This window comes from Lates calcarifer, linkage group LG12 (genome assembly GCF_001640805.2).
Source record: "Lates calcarifer isolate ASB-BC8 linkage group LG12, TLL_Latcal_v3, whole genome shotgun sequence".
Taxonomy (NCBI): Eukaryota; Metazoa; Chordata; class Actinopteri; family Centropomidae; genus Lates; species Lates calcarifer.
The window spans coordinates 14,022,723-14,046,820 of NC_066844.1; the positions used below are offsets into that span (position 1 = coordinate 14,022,723).

The 24,098-nt window shown below is 39.4% G+C and overlaps 1 protein-coding gene across 16 annotated transcripts in view; it reads left to right on the plus strand.

Moving 5' to 3' along the window:
- The window catches only part of itpr1b (inositol 1,4,5-trisphosphate receptor, type 1b), an 83,831-nt gene that overhangs the window by 57,482 nt on the left and 2,251 nt on the right, over positions 1-24,098 (plus strand). For 9 of the 16 annotated variants that reach the window (XM_051074628.1, XM_051074627.1, XM_051074631.1 and 6 more), the window contains 15 exons: positions 299-499; positions 1,928-2,038; positions 2,627-2,722; positions 2,795-2,929; positions 3,451-3,558; positions 4,109-4,340; positions 6,502-6,624; positions 11,192-11,367; positions 11,943-12,107; positions 12,523-12,712; positions 12,967-13,059; positions 14,087-14,235; positions 15,522-15,687; positions 16,780-16,940; positions 23,333-23,494. In XM_051074628.1, coding sequence (XP_050930585.1) covers positions 299-499; positions 1,928-2,038; positions 2,627-2,722; positions 2,795-2,929; positions 3,451-3,558; positions 4,109-4,340; positions 6,502-6,624; positions 11,192-11,367; positions 11,943-12,107; positions 12,523-12,712; positions 12,967-13,059; positions 14,087-14,235; positions 15,522-15,687; positions 16,780-16,940; positions 23,333-23,494 — 2,268 coding nt within the window. The remainder of the gene's footprint in view (positions 1-298; positions 500-1,927; positions 2,039-2,626; positions 2,723-2,794; positions 2,930-3,450; positions 3,559-4,108; positions 4,341-6,501; positions 6,625-11,191; positions 11,368-11,942; positions 12,108-12,522; positions 12,713-12,966; positions 13,060-14,086; positions 14,236-15,521; positions 15,688-16,779; positions 16,941-23,332; positions 23,495-24,098) is intronic. The other 7 variants (XM_051074633.1, XM_051074638.1, XM_051074634.1 and 4 more) reach the window with 1 other exon arrangement.

Consider the following 24,098-nt stretch of genomic DNA (forward strand, 5'->3'; position numbering starts at 1 on the left):
CATAAAAAGAAGACAAAAGTAGAACAAGCCACAGCCAATGTGTTTAACTCTCAGTTCAGAGAAATGTGTTTTAGATTCCCTAAGTAGAAGCTTAAAGGAGTGTGTCTGGTACCAAGTGTTTCTACACACTCTGAGACCATGACTAATCAGCCTCAATCTTTTTGCCCCCCTTTTTGTAGTTCTAAGAAGCCATTTTGACAAAGATATATCACCTTTCCTGAGTGCATGGTAATAACATGAATCTTGAAAATGAAAGATTTCCCTTGTGAGTTTTTGTTTTATCTCTGTGCATCCCCAGAACTTTCTGCGCAATCAGAATAACAAGAACAACTATAATCTGGTGTGCGAGACCCTCCAGTTCCTGGACTGTATTTGTGGAAGTACAACAGGAGGACTGGGCCTGCTGGGACTTTACATCAATGAGAAGAATGTAGGACTCATCAACCAGACTGTGGAGAGCCTGACTGAGTACTGCCAGGGTCCCTGTCATGAAAACCAGGTGATACACATATCTACTTACTTAGAACAGAATTAAAATGCACTCTTATGAGTATATTTATTCTGTTTCGTCACAAATTTTACCATTTCTCATCCGGATAGTTGAATGTGGGTTTATTCTAACACTTTCTCAAATTAGCCTCACTTAACGTCAGAGTGACCTTTTCATTTTAGTAATCATACTGGTGGTTTTGTTTGGGTGGTACCATAATTAGTCCTGGGCATTTCTCCTTTCATGCAGCACTCAGCTGCTGCACTGAAGCTACACAGTCATTTGTCTTTCTTCAACAGTGTAACACCAGCCCACGGCAGGCGGTGTGCCTGTGTTTGTTCTTTGGCATGGATTAGCATTGCTCTGTCTTCTCACATGATGGTTGCATCCTCTGTTCCTACTGCTTCGGGGTCATTCTATGGCAAGTGTGAAACTGGCATGACTAAATAAGCAACTGGCTAAATGCAGTTGCTGCTTGAACTGATTTCGATTCCTTCGAGCAGCGCTAGAAGGGGGACTGCCAGACTAAACAAAGCTCTTTGTACGTATCTACTGGGAAGGAAAGGAGAGGGGCAAGAGCTGGAATTATTTTTGTTCATGTTTTGTTTGTGTGGTAGGATATATCTTGGTTAAAAGGTATCAGCATACTTGCTTTAAACCATCTGGTTGCCACAGGCCATTGTTTACTTTTGGAGTGTGTCTCATGTTTGGCAAAATAAACCATAATTTGTGTGTGTGAGTACAGAGCAAATACTCATAATACTTGACAAATAATTCTGAAATGTGACCCACCTCATCAGGACATGACCGTGTCACTTTGGTAAATTAATGGAGATTTGTTCTGTATTGTGCATCACAGAGGGAAAAAGGACAGTTTTTGAAATATTTAATTGTTTGCCAGATAGCTTTCAAATCTGCCATGCTCTCTTGGACAGAGGTTTTAAGTCAGCTTGATCCATTTCAGCAACCAAAACAACACCATTTTATCACCCCTGTCTTCTTAAAACTAAACTAAACAGCATATATTTTTACTTTTGTACTTTACTTTTGTTTTTGCAGTGTGTTCTTTGAATGAAGATTCAGTCTTATTAAGGTGTGACATGCAGCATTTTGATTACAAATATGTGGCAGAACAGCTCTCTGTTGATAGCATCTGTATTATGAATTATGAATTAATGAATTAATTAATTGTCAGCAATTTTGCATTAGTATAAACAGCAATTTTGCATTAGTATAAACTGTGGGTAAATAATTAGAATGGGAGAATTTGACTTCTAGAATAATTGTTTACTGATTGTATTTATCTACTGCGTTTGCAGATAGTGTTGACAAAACTCGAGTCACATCAGAGAACAGAATTATTCACTGGTTAAAACTGGTAACCCTCCTAGTCTGTGTTATACTTAATTTCCTTTATTCATTTCATTTGCTCCTCAGAACTGCATCGCCACCCATGAATGCAACGGCATTGACATCATCATTGCTCTCATCCTCAATGACATCAACCCCCTTGGCAAGAAGAGAATGGATCTGGTGCTGGAACTCAAAGTGAGTGGTTATTGGTTTAATCACTGAAGAGGGAAAAAAACACTTCAAAATACATCTAGCGTTACATAACAGGTTTGGCTGTCTTTCCTGTTCGGACTGATGGTGTATTTTTCTTATTCCTGTAGAAGACTGTTGACAGTTGTAGACATCACACTGACATATTTTTTTTAAAGAATCACTAGAGATTAAAATTAGTGTTTTAAAACATAAAGATCAGACTTGATATTCAAATCCATACGCGGAGAAATTAGTCATTGAATTGCAAAGTTACTGTAGTCACAGTGTAATGATTGTGATTGCAGTCACACCACAGTGTTATGAGCTATTTGGCTAGCTGAACTTAAGACACATATTTCTCTAGAGATTATCAAGTCAGTACAGGAAGTCACCGACTGAAGACAATCTTGTGACAATGGTGGCTAAAAATAAGCATGCAAAAATGTCGTTTTGCAAAAGTAAGAATAGTCATAGTTGGATTTCCTCTTTAATGGTCCTTGATTTACTGCCTGTGTTCAGTATGGAATGCTGAACATCAGGTAGAGAAATCTGTTTGTGCCGTTATCTCTACCCTCTCATCTTTTTTTGTAGAATAATGCCTCCAAGCTGCTTCTTGCAATTATGGAGAGTCGCCATGACAGCGAGAACGCTGAGAGGATACTGTACAACATGAGGCCTAAAGAGCTGGTGCGTATGACACGATTCAGATCGTCGCAAGAGTATGAAGCAGATGTTATCTGACAGTCTATGTTCTTGCAGGTGGAAGTGATAAAAAAGGCCTATATGCAGGGAGAGATAGAGGTGGAGGAGCCACAGGAGGGTGAGGATGGAGAGGAGGAGCACTCTGCGTCTCCACGCAACGTTGGTCATAATATCTACATCTTGGCACATCAAGTAAGCCATCAACTATCCATAATAGGGACGGTCACACTCATGAGTAAATGGCTGTAGCACATGCATACATAATATAGCACGTGAACAATGGATATTAAATGGATTTACCGTTACTGTATGTCATTTCCTGTGGCTGCTATAGACATGTGATATGTGCCATTCTAAACTCATCTCCTCTTTTTCAGCCCTCAGGCTCTGCGCAGCTCAATAGCAGAGTGTCTGCTCAAACTATGATTTAGGTTAACAACAACAATTATAGCTATGCAACACCCACTGTCAGTCCACACCCTGCAGCCTTGTGGTTGAATGGATGGAACATCATGCATTCAAAAGAAGAATGAATAGCATGTACTGTACCCAGCTGTTAAATACCAGTAATGTTTCCTCACTAGCGCAGCATGTTAAATTCACTCATGTACAGTTTTAGGATGAACCTGTCTTATGATGATAGAAATAATCTTTGTGATGACTGTGTGTCATTGATCTGTTTATCATTGATTCCATGGTGTTTGTCATTTCAGTTAGCCCGTCACAACAAGGAGCTACAGGCTATGTTGAAGCCAGGGGGCACGTATGGAGAGGGTGACGAGGCTCTTGAGTTCTATGCCAAGCACACAGCTCAGATTGAGGTCAGTTGTTAGGCTGTGCCATTTTGAATCTGCTACTGTCATTTTCTTATTTTTAATCTTTGATTTTAAGGTTTTACTGTGAAATATAGTCACAATCGTGCTGTTGTAGGCCCACTACCTGACATCTATTTTAAGATGTCTGCTTTAGCGTGACACTATTTTGGCTTGTTTTGGCATTAAAATTGACTTGAGGCTTGTCATAATATTTTTCTTGGCTTGCCTTAACATGTAGCTTTACAAAAGGATCAGCACCTTTGGCATGTTTGCATGTTTTCCTATGTGTGTGCTCAATGAAAAAGGAAAAAAAAAACGAATGTTGATTGTTGACTGTGTTCTGAACTTAAGTTGTTGGTTCAGTTTTTCAGCCACCTTCATAAAGAGCACAACCCTTTTATTTGTATTGAGAAGTATAACTAGTAACTGACTAAAAGAAGCAGTCTATTTTCAGATAATCTATTCTCATAGAAGATAGTTCAGGGTCATGGTTTATTTGCTCACAACCGTGACAAGGAGTGTGTGACTAGCAGCCGCTGCTGTTGGTTGTGTCCAGATTGTACGACTAGATCGCACCATGGAGCAGATAGTCTTTCCTGTGCCCAACATCTGCGAGTTCCTCACCCAAGAGTCCAAGCTGCGTGTCTACTATACCACAGAGCGGGATGAGCAGGGTAGCAAGATCAATGACTTCTTCCTGCGCTCCGAGGACCTCTTCAATGAAATGAACTGGCAGAAGAAGCTGCGAGGTACTCAAGAGGCTACTGGTAACACAAACACAGTTCCCTGTGCGTCTTTCTCCTCAACTCTTTACCTTATAGTTTTGGGTTTACATGCTTTCCTCGTGCATCCCTGCAGGTCCCTGAGAGCTCTCCCTGAATAGAATAGGAATAGTAAAGCCCCTTTCCCACATGATACACCAATAATGCTGGCATCATTTATGTAACAGGAACTGTAGATAAAATTTCCCTACAAGTCAGTCTTGAAATTCCCTAAATTAAGATCTAGTGAAATTTCCCAAACTCTTCCACCCACATCTGCAGTGTGACCGAAAGCCATAAAATGCAGCACAGTAAAGGACACAGTGGAGGTTTGATTATTAAAAACAGTAGGACTTAGTAGAACTTCTCCTTTGTCTAACATGTTTGCAACTCTGAAAGCACAGTGGACAACCAGGTGTGATTAAAAAAAAAACAGTGTGGCAACAAGAGCAACTATAGCCAGGTACTCATAGAATTACAAATATGACAGTACAAACAAGTCATACACACAGATGTTAGACCCTCAGACAGGTCTAAACTGTAACTCTTCTAAAATCCATAATTGAATCAGACTTTGTGAGAACACTCCCCTCCTATGGTGTTCTCAGCAGTGCTGCAAGAAAAAGCCTTATCAGACTGTAATGGTCATGTCTTTTGCAAAGAGGCTCAACACATTTTTAAATTGTGTACCATATTGAATTGTAAACAAAGCCAACAAACTCATTCTGATAACTGAACTCAGGAATGTAGCAGGTTCCATGTGTAAACGGGGCTGCACACTGCTCCCTTATCTCTGAACCCTGGAGGGATGGAAGTGGCGACAGCATGTAAACTGTGATAAGAAACTTATCAGTTGATATTACTTACAATACAGTATAAGTTAATAAGAGGCTAAGGTGTACTAACAATATACAGTATGTTCTACAGGGTTGTTAAATTGATGTGTTCTACCCAGGAAAGAGTGATGTCAGCTAGGAGAGTGTGATGTGGTGGATGATTAACACGATTGTTATGATTAAAACACAAAATGAACTGAAATCTCAGGAGTCATTTTCTCATTTTAAACTTTTGTTTTTCACTAATTTTAAATACCACAGTCTTGCAGCCCAGAACACTATTTTGAGTCTCGATTTCAGTGGAGCAGGTCACTGTTGACCCCCTGACAGATTCTTGCTATGGAAGGGAAGTGACAACTCCCAGCCCTTCCTCCCTTGTTTGCTTAAAGACTATGTTGTGGCCTGTCTCATGGTCAGGCCTAAAAAAGGGATGGCTTATCTATAATGTGAAAACACGTGACGACAACCACCTCTCTCCTATCTGAATGAATCAGCACAGCTGAAGACCATATTGTTCCATTGGTGCTAACCACTTGTCATGAATGTAGTGACTTCTGTTGCTGAAAGTCCCCACCCACAGTTCTTCTTTCTCTGATGAACAGCCAGGCTCAAAATAGTGTTGGCCATGCATGTATGCATGCAAATTCTTGTGTTTTTTCTCTCCTAAAAGTAGAAAAATCATTTAGCGTGTGTGAAATGTGACTGCCGATCGATTTTGTGTACGTGGATGGATTTAAGTTGTGTCTGATTTTACTTTTCAAGATGAATCCTTTGTTTACAGTTTTAGTGCTTATAATTGCACTTACAACCACACAGACACCTTTGACAGTTCACCCCAAATTTGTGATATTTGTCAAATCACCCAGCTTTGGAGTGTTTAGTATTAAAGTTTGGTTGAAAAAATAAAAACATAAAAAAGTGTTCATCTATTGCCATAAGGTATCTCAACCCATTATCCTTGGTAGTACATCCAGTACCATTGTTTAGTGTCAGTGCATTGACTAGTATGCCCTTTTAAAGCAGAGGTTAAGGGTGTGAAGGATCAGATTTTGCAGACAGTACGAAGTAAATCATCCTCATCTCTGTCTTTGTAGGCTTTGACTACAATTATTGGAAATGACAAAATAGCACAAAATTGACTAATTTTTCTCCTCATTGGCGTGAAACACCGATCAGTTACTGTGCGATTAACTTTGACTGTAAACTAAAGTGCAATGCGAAATTGTTTGCTAGATTGTGTTTGGTATGTAGCACAGTTAAAGTAGAGTTGTCTGCATGATGTTAGGCTGCCACAGTGTTCTCTGTGCGGTACAATGACCTGTATTAATTTGCTACTACGCCTTGTCCTCCAGCCCAGCCCATCCTGTACTGGTGCTCCAGGAACATGTCATTCTGGAGCAGCATCTCCTTCAACCTGGCTGTGCTCATGAACCTACTTGTGGCCTTCTTCTACCCTCTGGAGGGTGTCCGTGGAGGTCAGTCACCTTCAGTCTTTACCTTTTAAACTTTACCTTTACAACAAACTGTTGAAAAATGGCCCTGATTTCTTTTTTCTTTTTTTTTTTTTGGGTGTGTGTGTGTTTATGCGCGCATGTGTGTGAGTGAGTTCATGTGCGTGTGTGCCCTGTGCTTGACTATTAAAACACAGGAAATAGGAGTGAGTGGCAAAACATTAGCTGTTCAGGCAAGGGCAGGGGTGGGGCCGGAGGCATATAGTACATATTTTGCATTACCAGAAACCTGTACGGCAAAGATGAATAAGAAAACAAATTGGGTCATGGCTTGTTAAGCTCTTTATTTTAGGGTTTGGAAGAATAGTGTTACACCCCTCCACGTTTCCACCCTCCAGGTGCAGCTCCTTGCTACCAGCTAGATAGAAACTTTGAGCACCTCATATTGTACAGCAGGAGTTTGTTTGCCCAGATTAATCCAATAGCAGTGACAAGCTTCTCTAGATACTTGTAGAGGAAGAGAGATGTTGTGTTTGCCAAATTTTTTAGGCAGCCACACCCACTTTCCACAATACTTTCCAGAAGTAAAAATGGGCAGAGCTCTGTTATGGTCTAAAAATGACACAGTGAAGTGAAATGGACTTGTACTTTTGCAGATTTGAGCTGGAAGGGGATCCCTATTGATTTTACACATGAGAGTGTGTTTATGAGAGTTGTATATAGCCTTTTGTGGCTCTAGAGGGATCTGCACAAAAACAGATAATTTGCCATAAGTGATGTCACCTGAGGCAAAATCAGTCAGGTGCTACAAATTTGAATAAATAAATAAATAAATAAATCAGCAACACATGCTTTTTCAATGTGAGATCATGGTCTGCATTCAGGAGATCATTTCCTCTCCAACTGGGCACATGGTTCCTTGGATTACCTCCCAATATAGCTTGAGCATTTACATCCAGCCTTTGCAATCATACACATATTTACAGTATAGCAGCTGGCATGTGATGAGATCTCACACTGTAAGATGCATTATTAGCGTTAAGTGTGCATGGGACTTTACAGAACACTGTGTGCTCCTGGGCTTGTGGTTTGGGTGTAGCCTCACACCTCCCTAACCAAAGTGAGTTTCACCACAAGTGGAGGTGTGATGAGAATGTAATCCTAGCTGAAGGTCTGGATCTTAAACTACAGTGCTGTCACAAAAGACCAAGACAGATTTGTTCTTAATTGGCTCCTGTCCTGGTAATTGATACTATACCTTTTCTGAGCTTCACTCACATGATAACACATGTTTTCAGATTTCTAGTCTCATTCTCACTCTGGTTTTGGTTTGACTAGTCTTCCTCTCCATATATATCACTTCTGGTAATTAGGTCTGTATCTGTGTGTGTTTGTGTGTGTTCAGACTTGCGTAAATACTACGGCTCCCCGTAAGGGCAGAATCTCGAGCAGGAAACATAATACTGTGTCACTGACTGTGGCACTTGAGATACCACTGAAAGTGACACCTACCAGATAAGAGACAGATACACATACAGCAAAACATCACGTCAGGCCTCTTACTTTACTTAACTCTCATGTAATCCACAACATGGCATTCTTTATTAAACCTTTTCATTTGTTTTTGCTTTGGTACAAGAGAAACATTTAAAAGTAGCCACCACCAATACACCAGATTTTCTATGAGAAAAAATAGAGAACCAAAACCACTCAACAAACATTTACTAAAAAGCCTTTTGTAATAATGGGATAATGTTGGTAACTATGACTGTACACATACGTACATTTTAATCCAGCACCTCTCATGTTTCTAGTTTCTTGCCAGTGTTTGCTGGCATCAGTCACTGACAGGAAGTAAACCTGGACACTGGTGGAAATATGTTTTGCTAAGAAACATGGTGCTGTTTCCTAGCAACAGAAGTTATTGTAATCACCAGTTTTTAACTTATAAGTGGCTAAAGCATTCAAGTCGTATTTATGACTGGAAAAAACGCTATATACGGCTTGTTGTTTAATGACAATCATCAACAACCTTTCTCATCTCTACCATCAATCCCATATGACATGAACGTACATCAGACAAACTGAAAATTCTACCCTGATAACAAATATAGAAATTTCTAGTCTATAATAATTTGTTTGATTGGTTAGACTAATATCTGTCATCATATCGGATTTATCATTGATTTCTGATTTTTATAATACATTTTAAAACAAAACTAATAACTTTCCAACTTGATCAAAAACTAATATTTTTTTTAGCATTAGGTGTAAGAGTAATCTCAAAAATACCTTACTATATATGTACTGTATATATCTATATGTATTGGTAAACAACTCTCCAACACAGTTGTGCCAGTAGAAAAAGAACAGACTTTTTTCTTCTTCTTCTTTTTTTTTTTTTTTTTTTTTACCTAACATGACAAAAAAAAAAAAAAAAAAAAAAAAACAGACTCATTTCAACTTCTTTGTGGGATCTACACCTTTCACGTTGCTTCCCACACCATAATAACCCATGGTCAGTCAGGTTTTGTCATGTGACCTTAAGTTACAGATTTTGGTTGGGAAAATTTGTCAGGTGCTGAGTCATGAGGTGTAAGAGATTACCTCAGAGATATGATATTCATTCAAAGGGAGATGTCTAGGTGATAATCAATTCCTGCATGACAGGGGTTTTCACAAACCAAAGGAAAATGTGACAGACCTGAGCATGTTTTTACAGGCAGTTTCAGTTTTCTATTTGTTTTGCTGTCTCTCAGTCCTTTCCTTTTTTTCTCGGTTCTCCTCGAGGGCAGTATTTGTGGGGATGTGAAAAGCCACAGCCATTAAGGCCTCCATTGTTCCAGTGCAGAGTAGCAGAGAGAAGACGCACATTGTGATTCGTATAAACTTTCAATTGTTCTGTCTGGGGTCAAACGGCGAGGTCCCTTTTGTTTGAACTTCCTCACAGTGGTAGAGAAGAGACAAAAAAAGAGGTTGTTAGCTTAGTTCTAAAAACTCCATGTGGTTTACAGTGTCAAAGGTCTTGTGAGAGCTTAGCAGTTCATTTCAGGACGTGCCAATCAGTGCAAGATGGGTTAACAGATAGAGACTTCAGACTGAAGCCAGTTATTAAGAGAAAAAAAAGTCTTAGTCACTGCTAAGTTTTGCAATAGTGAAAATTTAATGACATGGTGTGTCCTGGATTCATACAAGCTTCGACCTCTCCTGTTAATATTCAAGCCATCCGCTTGCAAACCTTGAATAAACCAAACTACTCCAGTAAACTTTACTTGGGCATGACATGCATATAGTTTGACAATGTGACACGTTGATAGCCTTAAAGGTGTGATTAATGTGCAGAGTGTATAGATACACAGTAAAAAAAAAACATTATTGTATTGGCTGCACACATCACTCACATGTCAATGGATGTTTCCTCTTAGCGGTTTGTTTGAAGAGAAAATGTGATTGGGAGCACCTTGAAAAACTCCAGGCTTGTGCACCTTCTGTAGAAAGGTGACGGTAACAGAAATGTGCATATGTGAGGTAAAGAAACTGTTCGCCACACAGCAAACATCAGGCTGTACATGAATTTGCTTTGGTTTAGTGTAAGTGGCTTAGTGTAAAGGTCAGTCTCTCTATCTTCTATCTGCAGAGTAAGCAGAGATATAAGTAAGAGAGATGAATGGTCTTAGTCTGTAGGTGTGTGACGTACAAGCTGCTGTGTCTGGGTTGGCTGCCAAGTCCGAGCACCCGGGCAGCCTGTTACGATGCTAAAGTGTATTTTTAGCCAGCTGGGAGTTATGTAATGAATACCTGTCATGTGATCTGTACACAGACAGGCGAGAAGAAGGAGGCCTTCTTCTCGAATTGAGGGCATAGTGGGAGATGTTGAAAGTGGTCTTCTTGATGCCTCAGAAAAAAGAAAGCCTTACTGAACTCCTTTTCCAACTTGATCAATGCATTTGTGTGTTAACACAGAGGAATTAACAAAATGAATCAGCCTTTCTGCTACATGCTGCCCAGGACTTGGCACTGAGCTGGTGCCTGGTGAGCTCATGTTAATGCTTTGCTGACCCACAATTACTGATGTGGAATACATAACTGTTGTGTAAAACACAACGCACACAGGGAGAGAGCTCCGCTTATGATGTACATTTTACAAATTATTGGGTTCATCAATGAAAACACCAAGATTTCTTTGTCTGGATGACACACGGTCCCAGTCAATAAAGCATCATTCATTTTTAACTGGTCATTTTACCCCTGTTTATAAATGAATGAAAATGAAATAAGCATGCATGCTCAGCTGCATCTATAAAATTGTGCATTCATGTTGTCACAGTTCTTTCTGAATAGGCAAAGAGGATAAACTGGAGTGAAGGCATCAAGATTCATAGTTAGATTTTCGCATCAGAACACAAACTTTTCTGCAGGTTTTTTTTCCTAAATGCTTTAAGTCATATTGGAGTGTAGTTTAAATGTTGTAGAGCTATAGTGTGTCTAAACCCCAGCTAACTGAATTAGCCTCTTGTTGACATTTTAAAGAGACAAATACATAGTTGGCTACATCATTGATTATTCTGTGGAACCCCTTCTTCATCATCAGGTACCCTGGAGCCCCATCTATCTGCCCTGCTGTGGATGGCCATGCTGGTGTCTCTGGCTATAGTCATCGTCTTGCCTCAGCCTCATGGTATCCGGGCACTCATCGCCTCCACCATTCTGCGCTTGATCTTCTCTGTAGGCCTGGAGCCCACTTTGCTTCTGCTGGGGGGTTTCAATGTAAGTGTGCATCAGTGTGTTCAAAACTGACACCCAGATATGCTATATTACCCAGTGGATGGTTGACTTGAATGTGCCTTGGCACAAGGCATAGTTACAGGTCAAACATTAACTGAACATTAAACTTATTAATACAAGACTAACACGTATGCAGTGCAGGAACACCATGGCGCCCATTAGTATAGAGCAACACTAAACATTTAACCGAGATTTAATCTCTCCAAGTCTCTCTCACTTCCCCTCCTGAAGTTGTCATGACTCTGACAGATTTTTAATGACTTATGTATCACTTCCAGAACCAGAGGTCTGATCTTACTGTGGACTGTGTATTGCATTATAGCTGCAAACACAAATGTCACTCATAGCCGGTACGTGTTGATGCATAAACCCTGGAGATTCCACACTCCACTGGTGGTCAACCACATCCACTTTATTTTTAGTAGTCTGTATAATGGTCATCTCCAGATCTTACTCAAAGACAAAAATACTACTATTACTACTACTGCTACTATTAAGCCTTACTTTGTCACTTTGAACATATTGTATGTTACCTCTGTGTGTCCATTGTTCTTCAGTTATGTAATAAGGTAATCTTCCTGATGAGCTTTGTTGGGAACCGAGGAACCTTCACCCGTGGCTACAAAGCCATGATCATGGATGTGGAGTTCCTGTACCACCTGCTCTACCTGATTATCTGCACCCTGGGGGTCTTTGTCCATGTCTTCTTTTACAGCTTGCTGGTACGTTAGCTCACACACAAACCAGATAATCTTATTCGTATATATATTCTTACACACATGGACAGTGACAGCCAAGGTAGTGGTATATTGACAACAATGTCCAACTTGTGCTAAATAGAAATAAAGATAGTATAGTGTAAATTTTTCTGTTGTTATTTTGCTCTGTAACTCAGAGAAACATGAGATAAAAATTGGATTTAGTTGCCATTTGATTGCTTATATAGGTACATATATTTTCTACCAACTTCAATTAACCATGAAATGCTCAGAAGATTTAAACAAAGGCTCAGATCCAAACAAAACTGTGGCCTTTGTTTGCCCATACACTCACATTTAGACACACTTTTTTCTCTTTTTCATGCATGTTATGCATACACATACTATACACACATCTCTGAATCTTTGCTCTTTCCAGCTCTTTGATCTGGTTTACCGAGAAGAGACCTTGCTGAACGTTATAAAGAGTGTGACCCGCAATGGCCGCTCCATTGTTCTGACAGCCGTGCTGGCTCTTATCCTCGTCTACCTCTTCTCCATTGTGGGTTATATCTTCTTCAAAGATGATTTCATTTTGGCTGTGGACAGAATACCCAACAAAACACTAGGTATGTTGAAATACAGGTTTCCTCTCAGTCCATTAATGGGATAAACATCAATTACTTGCCCTGTCTTGACCCAGCCAGTCAAGAGACTCAAACATGGAATGTTTTCCACAGCGCACACTCACTGGATGTCTGTGAAAATACATGTAGTCAAAGTGAAGCCAAGGAATACAAAAAGTGTGTGTCTGGTTTAATGCACATGCAAACCAACTGCAGATTGTTCAGTTGCATAAAGTTTTTTGTTCCCAAATGCATAGAACATGGAGCCAGTATGGTGGGAGAGTTCTTCTCTGGTGGAGTGTGTCAGAAAGAAAACAGGGAAAACTGTTCAGGAGAGGCCGCCATGGATGGTAGGTTCACAAATGTGGCAGCTAACTGTGTATGTGTCCGTGTGTGTGTGTGTGTGTGTGTGTGTGTGTGTGACTGAGGCGGAGGTTGGGCGACGGGGTCGAAGGGTTCTTTTAAGTTTAAATCCACATGTTGGTGCATGCCTGCGTCTCAAGAGATTCCCAAGTGTTTGTGTGTGACTGTGTGCTTATGTCTGTCTTTGAATGTCCATGCTTGTGAGTGTGTGTATGTAAAGGTCTTTATGTCCTCGCAGACATATGACTCAGCCGAAAGAGATTCGTCTCACTGAGCTGTAAATCTGGGCAACCAAGTGGTCATGGGATTAAACCTGGCTGGGGCAACTCAGGGCTTTCAGGCAGCTGGGTGAAACACCCAGGGTTTAGGCTCCTTGTGTGTCTCAGGGGACTGAGCCTAAGACCTGATGTAGGGGCCCGGGGTTGAAAGGTCAAGGATTAACTACCATCAGGTACAAGTTAGGTCTTTGGGTGCACACAGTGATGGCGCAGAGGGCTTCTTGCAGCAAACAATGAGTTCTTGCAAACTGACTGACCTTAATGGGAAAAGCTTCCAATCAAAGATGAACACATGCACCACCTTAAAATTGATCAGCCAACCGTGATGAATCCTCAAACTGCCTGGAGCCTGACCTCGTCTAGGCTTTCCTATCCATCACCACCAGACTGGCTAATTATGGTAGTCTGGTGACTTGTTTTTGTATGGATAGTTTGAGAAATTTCCCAGCCCAATTAAAAACTATTTCCCATGTGCTCTAATGGGGCTGATTCACTAAACCAATAATATGTAATAGAGTATGAAATCAGGCTTCAAATGCGTATAGTGTTTTTAGTATATTGGATCAAAAGTCTTCTATTTATGGTGTAGCTTCTTTCCCACTGGCCTCCTTTTTATGAAGTTAAATTTAAAAGCATTATGGGTGGGTAATGGCAATGCAGCTGACTGATCAGACAAAGCTTTGCATTCAGCTTATACAGGAAATAATCGTCTGACATTATTGGTATGTCTCTTTAGCTTCCCTTGCCATCCAGCCGTCGGCGGTGGTGATCGAGGACAAGGAGCGAACGTGTGACTCCTTGCTCATGTGCATTGTCACAGTATTGAGTCACGGCCTCAGGAGTGGAGGAGGTGTTGGGGACGTCCTACGGAAGCCATCCAAAGAGGTACAGAGAACAGGAACACAACAACAACATGAAAGAAAAATAGATTGAGAGTTTAAAAAAACAAACAAAAAAAAAAACAAAACAGTGCCATTGTGTACCTCTTTTCTCCTTTTGAGAATTTTAGATTAGAATTTATTATTTACCAAACTCTGATACAGATAACAGCAAAATGCAGTGCACATGGAAATGCTTGTACAATCCCCCTCCCACACACGTAAAGATTAAATTAAGATGAATTAAATTAAAGTGAATAGAGAAAACTGCTATCTAATAAGGGCGTTTTTGTTAAATGAGCCCATAAGAGGATCACCATAATGTGTATTTAATTCTCTTTAATTTCAAAAAGTAGATATTCGATAACATATTTGACCTAATAAACACCGAAGAATTGTTACCCAGCCAGTGTGTCTAAAGTGGCTTTCTTTGAATTGAATTGAATTGTTAAAAATAAATAAATGAACATATAATGTGCTGATAGGTCAAACAGGTTGCACAGTGAACCTTCATAACTCCAAACATGCCAGAAAACGCATTAATGGTACTTATCCAGGATAAAGACAATCTTGCACACTACCACAACGTGTTGGTGGTTGGTGTTGCAGCTTGACCTATAGAACGAGGGCATGACTCACAAGACTTACGTAAACCTCAGTTAGCTTAGCATTTATGTGAATTCTCTGATTGAGTTGCAGTTGTGTCAGGCTGTGTTTAACACTCAAAGATAACTTCTGCACAACTAGATAGTACCCTGTATGCAAAGAGGGCACTATGAGTCACTCAAATGTGTTAACACAAAATCACATACAAGTGGTGTCCATATTTACATAGACATAACTTTTCCCCCTCAGAGTAAATTAGATATTTTTACTGTTTAAATAAAACATTTCAGATGTTTTATTTTTGCAATGAAACTTGACATCCTACAGTTCAAAATTACTCAAGCAATCAGTGTCTGTATACATGTATGATGAGCTTAAAAATCTATTATCACTGGCTCAATATTTACTGATTGTAATAACTACCAAATATTTCTTTGGATTTCTGTGCAAATCCAATTTCCAATTTAAAAATAAATAAATAATTAAATAATAAAGTAGTAGGAGAAGACATTTGTTACCATTAGGAGAAGCAAACTAATAAACCTTCTTCTATGGTTGATTGAGTAATAGTTTAGTAGGGTGGAGATTCAAACTCTGTGTGTGTGTGTGTGTATGTGAGAGAGAGAGACATCAGCTTAGTTACTCATATTGATACTGCTTACAAGTTTTCTCCCCTTGGTTCAACAGGAACCCCTTTTTGCAGCCAGAGTGATCTACGATCTGCTCTTCTTCTTCATGGTCATCATTATTGTCCTCAACCTCATCTTTGGTGTCATCATTGATACTTTTGCTGACCTGAGGAGTGAGAAGCAGAAGAAAGAGGAAATCCTAAAGACAACATGTTTTATTTGTGGTGAGAAATTGCATTAAGATAAATTGTTATATTACAAAACTTTTAAGACCATTTAATTACGTGTCAGATTTTTTGTTTACCATAAAAGTCATTCTGCACACTCAGCAGACTGACGCTATTGTTAGTGAGCATTATGGGAATGTGACTCATGACCTTTGTCACATTTTTTCCAATCTTTTTTCCATCATCTCTATATAGTAATCATTCTACCTTCTTAGAATTGAAAAAAGCGGAAATGTCTCGCATTTCCATTTGAGTCGAAGCTGCAGTCGATACTTGACGCAACACTTTTATCGTATTAGTTGTGCAGTACAGTCAGCAGGTGTGAATGCCAAGGCTTGCAGATGATGATGAAATCAAGAGAAATCAAACAAGTGGTCTGCTACCTCGCCTGCTCTTGTATGAGCATGCGACTGCTGTGATGCAGTGTCGCATCAAGGCTCTGTGCAAAATGGGGGCTGTTTTTCTGGGTAGTATAAACAATGAAACGCCTCCTCTTCCCAGAATGAATGGTTAGTCATGGCAGGTGCTGCTGTGGAGGAGGAGTGTTTCTTCCTGTTGCCATATGGGTCTTGACCATGTTAGACTGTACACTCACTCTAACACTGGCCTCATCCACCACTAAGCAGACACTTAAAGGCTTTATATGTGAAACATGTCTACATTCACTGGTTAGTTGTGGTCATTCTTAGTGCTTTGTGTTGCTCAACCATATTAAGGGTTATTTCTTTTTTGTAAATGCAAGACTGTAAACGGATTACAGTGATTTTGTGTGCCAAACAATAAGTGGACATTATTAGCAGATCTCACCTCTGATGTTTTGCCTGCCCATTCTTTTGTTACCCCATTTCCTCTTGTTTTTTCTGTCACTCAGTCACCCTCATTTAGGTCACAAGAACTACTACGTCATGTTGCAACATAAAGTGTATTTCTTCACTCTTCCAAAGAAATGAGAGCACTATGTTTATTTGATGTGTGGTTGTGTGTGTGTTTGTGTGCGTGTGCATGCATCCGCGCATGACTGCATATGCGTGTGTGTGTGTGTGTGTGTGTGTGTGTCCTGTGTGTTGGGTTGAATCATTTCATTCTCAGGGTTGGAGCGGGACAAGTTTGACAATAAGACAGTTACCTTTGAAGAACACATCAAAGTCGAGCACAACATGTGGCATTACCTGTTCTTCATCGTTCTGGTGAAGGTGAAGGATTCCACAGAGTACACTGGACCAGAGAGCTATGTAGCTGAAATGATCAGGGTAAGTATCTTGTCATGCACATGCATTTTGCTTTGTAACTGTTCAAAAGTCCTACATACAAGCAAACCTTCAGTCCTACACTGCAGTGCTTAGAGACCTGAGAGAGGGAATTCATAAATACATTTGATTTATACAAATTCTCTGTCCAGTTCACCCCACCTTGTTTGCCACTACAAATAACAAATCATGTGTTTTTCGGACATTACACATGCTGAAGTACAGTTCAAAACTATATCAGGTTACTGTTGTAGTCTTTACTGAGGTTAACCTGCACCTGTGAGTAACATTTCTGGGGTTTTTTTGTTTTTGTTTTTGTTTTGTTTTGTTTTGTTTTGTTTGTTTTTTCTTTTACCTTTTTTTTTTTTTTTTACCTCATCTGCCCCATAGTACCATGACTACATTATGTAATCCCTGCCTCTGTGACCTTGAATCCTTCCAAAGTATTATCACATCAGTCAGCTTTGGGAATGGGGAATTAACATTCAACAGTCGGCCACTGACATAAAATGTGTTAATCCTCTGAAGCAACCATGCCTTAATCATTAAACACACACACACTCACAGGTCTCAGCCATGCATATCACCTCATGATAGGCACTTAGGCAGACCTGCAGTGTGAGGCTGTATTTCTTTAAAAAAAAAAAAAAAAAAAAATTCCAAAATAGCTTATTGAACTGTCAAAAAAGTAAATATCTACCACCCCTCTTTTTCCAGTTTCATAGAATTATTGCAGTTCAGGTCCAACTTCTAGCTTTCCTGAGGCTTTCATGAAACCTTGAAAGTTTCTGCAAACAATTCCTACAACTGTCCCAGCTTTTGTTGATAACTTACAAACCCTCTGTCTGTACGAAGGCAGTGTTGGAACAAGCAATGTTACTACACCCTCTGATGCATTATTATTACAATACTGTGCTGTAGGAAGTAGTCCTGTATATTGCTATCAGAATGGTGAGAAAAGGGCAAGTAACAAAAGAAGACAGACTGGTTGGTCAGAGGTTCATCTTACAGCAAGATCATGACCCAAAACATTAGAGGAAAAAAGCAAGACGGTGGCTTCACATGATGGAAGACCAGCACAGTCTCATGACTAATATACCCCATGGGGCTGCTCTGGGATGAACTGGACAGGAGGTGAAAGCAAAACACCTTAAAAGTGCAGCATACTTGTAACAACTTCTGTTACCACGTTAGGACGAACTGGCTGCACAATATTTCATTCCCATTGTAGTAAGAATAGTAAGAATATCCCAAGTGTGTTCAGTTGCTGAATTGAGTTTAAATTTACGATGTAAGACTCCATAATTACTTTAAAAACAAAATTGCTATTTATTTGTCCTTCTGATTTAATTTCAGAGAGCACTAAGACATTCCACTAAATGGATAAAGAAAAATGGAAGAAAAATGATTTTTTTGACCTATACTGTATTTATTTATATATTTATTTATTTATAGTTTTTTTTTTACATGTTGAATAACAAAACATTGCTTCAGACAGAGCACTGGAAACTCAGATTGGAAAAAAAAAAAAAAATAGTAATGCAAGATTATATTATCATCTAAATGTTGAAATGTCAACTAGAAAGTGTTTGGGTTTGCCGTTACAAATACAAAACAAGAGTAACATGTCATACACACACACACAGTTTGATCCGGCTCTTAAGTGTATGTCACAATTGATCTAACATGATGACCTCTGTGGACATTTGTCATTGTCAAGAAAAAGAAAAAAAAAAAAGATTGTTTTGATTGTTCCATCATACTATACCCTGTGAGCAATTAGAAAGCATTTTTAACTGTCAAAGGAAAGCCCCTTCTTCTGAAGTGGTTGCTTCCCTGACGTACTTGAGCTGCTGTCAGTTTCTGACACAGTTTCTCATTAGGTGCCATTTAGCCCACTTCGCTGCCTTTCGCCTTGATCTGCTACACTCAGTCTTGTGAGGAACCACCTGATTTGGGATTAATCCCTATCCTCTCTACCCATTAACCTTTCACCCTACTGAACCAAAATTAGTTTGTCATGGGTGCATTCTGACCAGCAGGTTTTAGGGGGCAGACGGAGCAGAGAGGGCACACATGGTGCGAAAAGACCCCGATGACCCATCAGCTGACCCAGTCATCCTTAACATTAACTCTGCTTCACATGCAAGTGTTTGATGCGGGGCCTCCATGTTGTATTGTCAACAAAGATTGCAGTGTTCCTCTAGCGTACATTATTTATGGAGATTATGTTTTGTCCTATAGGCATTTTTTGAAACAATATTTTTTGTTAATTTAACTTTTCTCTGAAGTTATTTTTTGGGCATTTTGCCTTTATTTGATAGTGGAGATACAGACAGTGAGAGGTGACATGCATCAGTGATTTATTTTTTGAATTTTCAAAAACGCAAAGAGCAAGAATTGTGCAGTTCTGTATAGAATGTATAGAATTGAATTTACGTTTTAATAGGTGTACAAACTTTGCAGAATGTTCCTTAGTTTTCCTCATACCATGAAAATGAAAACATGAAATGAGAACAGTCATACCGAGACAGAGAAAATCATAATCATTTGCTGATATATTAATGAAAATATTAAATATACCTATGAATACACCTCTGTCTTTCAAGACGCATATTTCTAATGCATATCTAATCTAATGTAGCAGTGGCCTTTGTAACCAACTTCCTCCATACTGTTTGTGTCAATAGACCATACCAACATAGACCATTAGTTTTGACCATTACAGTTTACTGTGTCACATCCTGTAGTTATATAGCCCTGCTGGTTTTGTTGTATTTGACTTACTAGTGAACTTACACATATTTACATGTTGTTTGACCCAGATAATTTGTAGAATAGTGTTGAGTGATTTTAATTATAAAACCACGACTTAAAAAGATGACTTGTGAGCCCAAATTCTTCAATCTGTACTGGTTGTCTCCCACTGTGTTTCGATTTATTTGATGCTGCAATAACGTGGAAGAAGCAACAGGACAGAAGGGGTGTAGAAGTCAGACTACTCTGACAATGACTGGGACTGACGTCAATGGTGGAGGCTCTGGGTGAAATGTCACGTCTAAGGTGTAAAAAAGATGATGTTTCGCTCACACTCATTGCCCTAATTCTTACTGCACCCAATACTGAAAGACGCCCCTGCTCCATGAGCAAATTTGAAACACCCGTAGCCACAAACATTCAAAACAGTTATCTGGTCATATTTTTTAAAATGCTTAAGTGATGTCTGCCTGTGTCTGTTTGGATGTGTGATATTTTTTGGCATTTATTTGCATATTTGTAGACTGAGTGGGCTGTCAGCTGTCAGGTGGCTTGTGGCATGACTGTGACGTTTTCTGTTGCTGTTTTAACCACACAGCATCCTGTTTCTCTGTCATGGCGCGTGCGGTTTTAATAATGAAAAATGTACTTCCGTCATTTCCATTGAACCAGCGTGATGTAGAGTCTTAAGTCGTGGCTGCACTTCTCAGTTTACTGGAAGTGCTTTCATTTGTAAACACTGGGGATGGAAAGAGGGCAGGGCTGCTGCTGATAAAGTCGTCAAACACACGTGTACCTTTGGCTGGCAGGCAGGATCTCAAATGGGGAAATGACCTCTGTCATGTTTAGTTAAATTTTTTTTTTTTTTTTTTTTTTGACTCTATATGAGCAGAACAGAGTGTGGGGAAATACTGGTGACAAGAAAATGTTCTCAAAAATATTTTATCCATAATTAATCCTCCTCTGACAGCCTTGATCTGCAAATTAAAGTACTGTGATGATAGAACTGCATATTATATCTCAGTTTCACTCATAACAAATATTGCAAGAAATATAAAGATGTCTTATTGAAACAAGTATGTATGTAGATCTGGAGCTGTGTTCAGATATAGTTAGAGTATAATAGAGTTTTGGGGGAGGGAGCAGGTGAAGTAGGTAAACACAGCTTCTGTCTCTTTGCATTCAGGAAGTGGAACTTGCTCACAACAGTCCTCCAGTCCTTTCAGAATGAGTGTATGCTCATTATCTTAGTGGTGTGTGATTCCCCTCAGGCTGCCGTCTGACCCAGGACTGGTTTGTGGTTCGGACGGCCACCTCACTCGCCCATATGTCTCCAAATCAACCACTGAAACCTAGGGACTTTTCCAGCTCAGTTCTTCAGCATTACAGTGTTTCTAGACAGTGACCTCAGTAGCTATGCAGCATCCTCCCTTTTCATTCATACAGCATTAGCACTGATGGTTATGTGGATTGAGTTCACATGACAGTGACATGGGTATGTAGGATGTGTGTTTATGTTGTGGAGAATTAAACATCAGTGTGTTCACATGACTTTGGCTTATTTTGGGAGCAGGTTCAGACAGCACACAATAACAATGGCATGTGTCGGTCAAGTGCCGGAGGAGATAGAAGCATGAAAGAATGCAGCCTTCAGAGTGGCCCTCAGCCATGTTTGTACACAATAGTCCTCCTTATCTATAGACCTCAATTGCAATAAGGTCACAAAAGTATGTTTTTCCATATCATACATACCAATGACACAAATTTATATATTTTTATATATAATTTATATAATTTTTCTTAATCAATACTACTTTTGTTTTCCTATTTATTTTTGAAATGCTTTTCCTTTTCCTTGAAGTTATAATCCTGATGATTTCAGTCCTGGTTAATTAAACACATGTGGATACTGGTGGCAGCAGCAAATGAGGTTTGATACTACAAGTCCAGAACACTGAGGCAACAAACACTAGTGAGCAGTACTTTGTCAACATATATCAACTGAGCAACACCTGTACAACACCAAACAAACCCAAATTGAAGAAGTCAGACAAGAATAATAACTGCTGCTGCAATTTGATTTCATGCCACATTTTCCACACAGCAGGGCACCGTCAATTCGGTTACCTATGTGAGGTCATCTGTTGCTCACAGCTCTTCATTTAACACCTCAATGAGTGCTGCTCAGTCTTGTTCTTTTAACTCCCTGAAAAATTTCTGACTGATCCACTGACAAATGATTGTTGTTTTGTAGAGGTGTTTTTGATAAACAATAGTAAACTCTGACAGATACATTGCGTTTCTTGTGACTGCATCACAATAAAAGCCACCCAGTGTTTTGTGGTAGAATAGTTATAGCTTATAACAGCTTTGATACAGCATGACACAATTGAACAGTAAACAGTGAGGATGTAATGATATATTACCTGCAGCAAGACACTTAGAATCCAGCGCAAGAATGGCAGACTCCGCCACTACCAATGGAAACTCCTACATAGAGATGTAATTACATCATGTTAATGTATTAAATGGCCATTGCTGACAAAATGTCAACTTTATATAGTATCAAAAACATGCATATGATTTTATGAAAATCATATGGATTGTTCTTTAATAGTTTTTTTTTCACTTCATTATTTTATGAGACGTACATAAACATTTCAACTTGTAATCATACTTGTTTGAACCTCACACTTAATTGATATTGCTGGCTCATCAGTTTACACCATCAACCACATTAAAACACTCATGCCCACAGTTGTCAAACTTCCAATACCTCAACCATCAGTTTTCAATGTGTCATATAACAGGTTCATACCTTTCAAAGAATCTACTCTCAAAACCTTTTCACTTTGGCATTTAGAGCTTTCATTGGGGGTTAATGGCTCCTTTGATTCCAACTTCAGAAATATGAAAGAACTGACAAAATCTACACAATAAACTTTAATGTTTCTTGAGTGTTGCTGACACCAGTGTGCCAGTAGTTAGAGTTATTCTACAACATCTTCTCAGGAGAAATCAGTGCCAGTATTTCAAAAGAGTATTCTAAATTTTAACCCTCTGCCCCACTGCTTCTGTGAGTCACTGTATGCAGTTTGCAGGAGCGTTCAAGAGCTATGTGTTCATCTCAGTGCCACATGTGAGGCGATGTGTGTATGATCAAACAAGGAAGTTCGTTTCTCCACCTTAGTTCTGTAAGTTTGCCTCTTCTGTCGTTTGCACAGTAAGGCTATATGTGACGGAAACATATCACCAATAAGTGAACTGCCTGGTACAAGTGATTTCAAGAAGGCCCTTATATCCCATGTGATTTTAATATGGAAAGTCCCTCATGATTAGTTTGATTCCGCTTTTAGAACAAGCTTCAAATCAGCGCACACAGCCAAAGAGATGAAACAGGGCCTATGATGAAAAAGACAAATCAAATGGGGCTTGGCTAGTTGGTCATACTTGATGTTGCTCGTGTTTTAATGTGTGAAACACTTTCAGCTGCGCTTAAAAATAAAAATGAGACTAGTTTATTTAAGGAACAAAACATATTCACTGTGTTGAACAGAAAGTTCGATAATGGATGTTATAAATCAGTCGGATTATGGTTCGATATACTGCCCCTAACCATCCACATTTCTGTTTTCCAGGAGCACAACTTGGACTGGTTCCCACGGATGCGGGCCATGTCCTTGGTCAGTAGCGATGCAGATGGAGAACAGAACGAGATCAGAAACCTGCAGGAGAAACTGGAGTCCACCATGAAATTGGTGTCGAACCTCTCGGGCCAGCTGACAGAGCTCAAAGAACAGGTTAGTTAAACTGCAGTGAAACAGTGACAGAGACAAAAGACTTTGAAGACTCTGACTTCATCGTGGGCGAAAACATGAAGAGTGAGAGACGTTTTTCGATAGATGTGGACAGCAGACGTTGCTCGAGGTTTGTTTGTTTGCTGCTCGTTGCCCTTTAGATGTGGAGCTTACTAAATGCAAAAGGTGATGAGTCATAGTTCACAACACAGCTCATGAGGCTGTCAGCCTGATTTATTTTCATCATTGAGCAACAACCTATCTTTAGTTTCTCTGGAAGTCATTATTGACCTTTTTGCTAAGATTTGAATTTTTATTTGTTATCTGTTCATTGATTTCTTTGTTTACTGGACAAAGCCTTCTTCAGTATTTAGAAAAGCACAGAATTATAAAATCATTACTTTTGATTAGACTGGCTAGTGAGATAGTTATTCAGTAAGTGAATGATTTTAAAGCAGTGATTAAACTCACAGATTTAAGTGCTAAGTTGTGTAAGAATACATTCCAATGATATTGCGTATATCAACAGTCCTCTGCACTAAAATTGCACAATTGCTGCAATCCGCTGTTTCTAGTAAACAGAATTGTAAAAATGGCTTTACCCTTG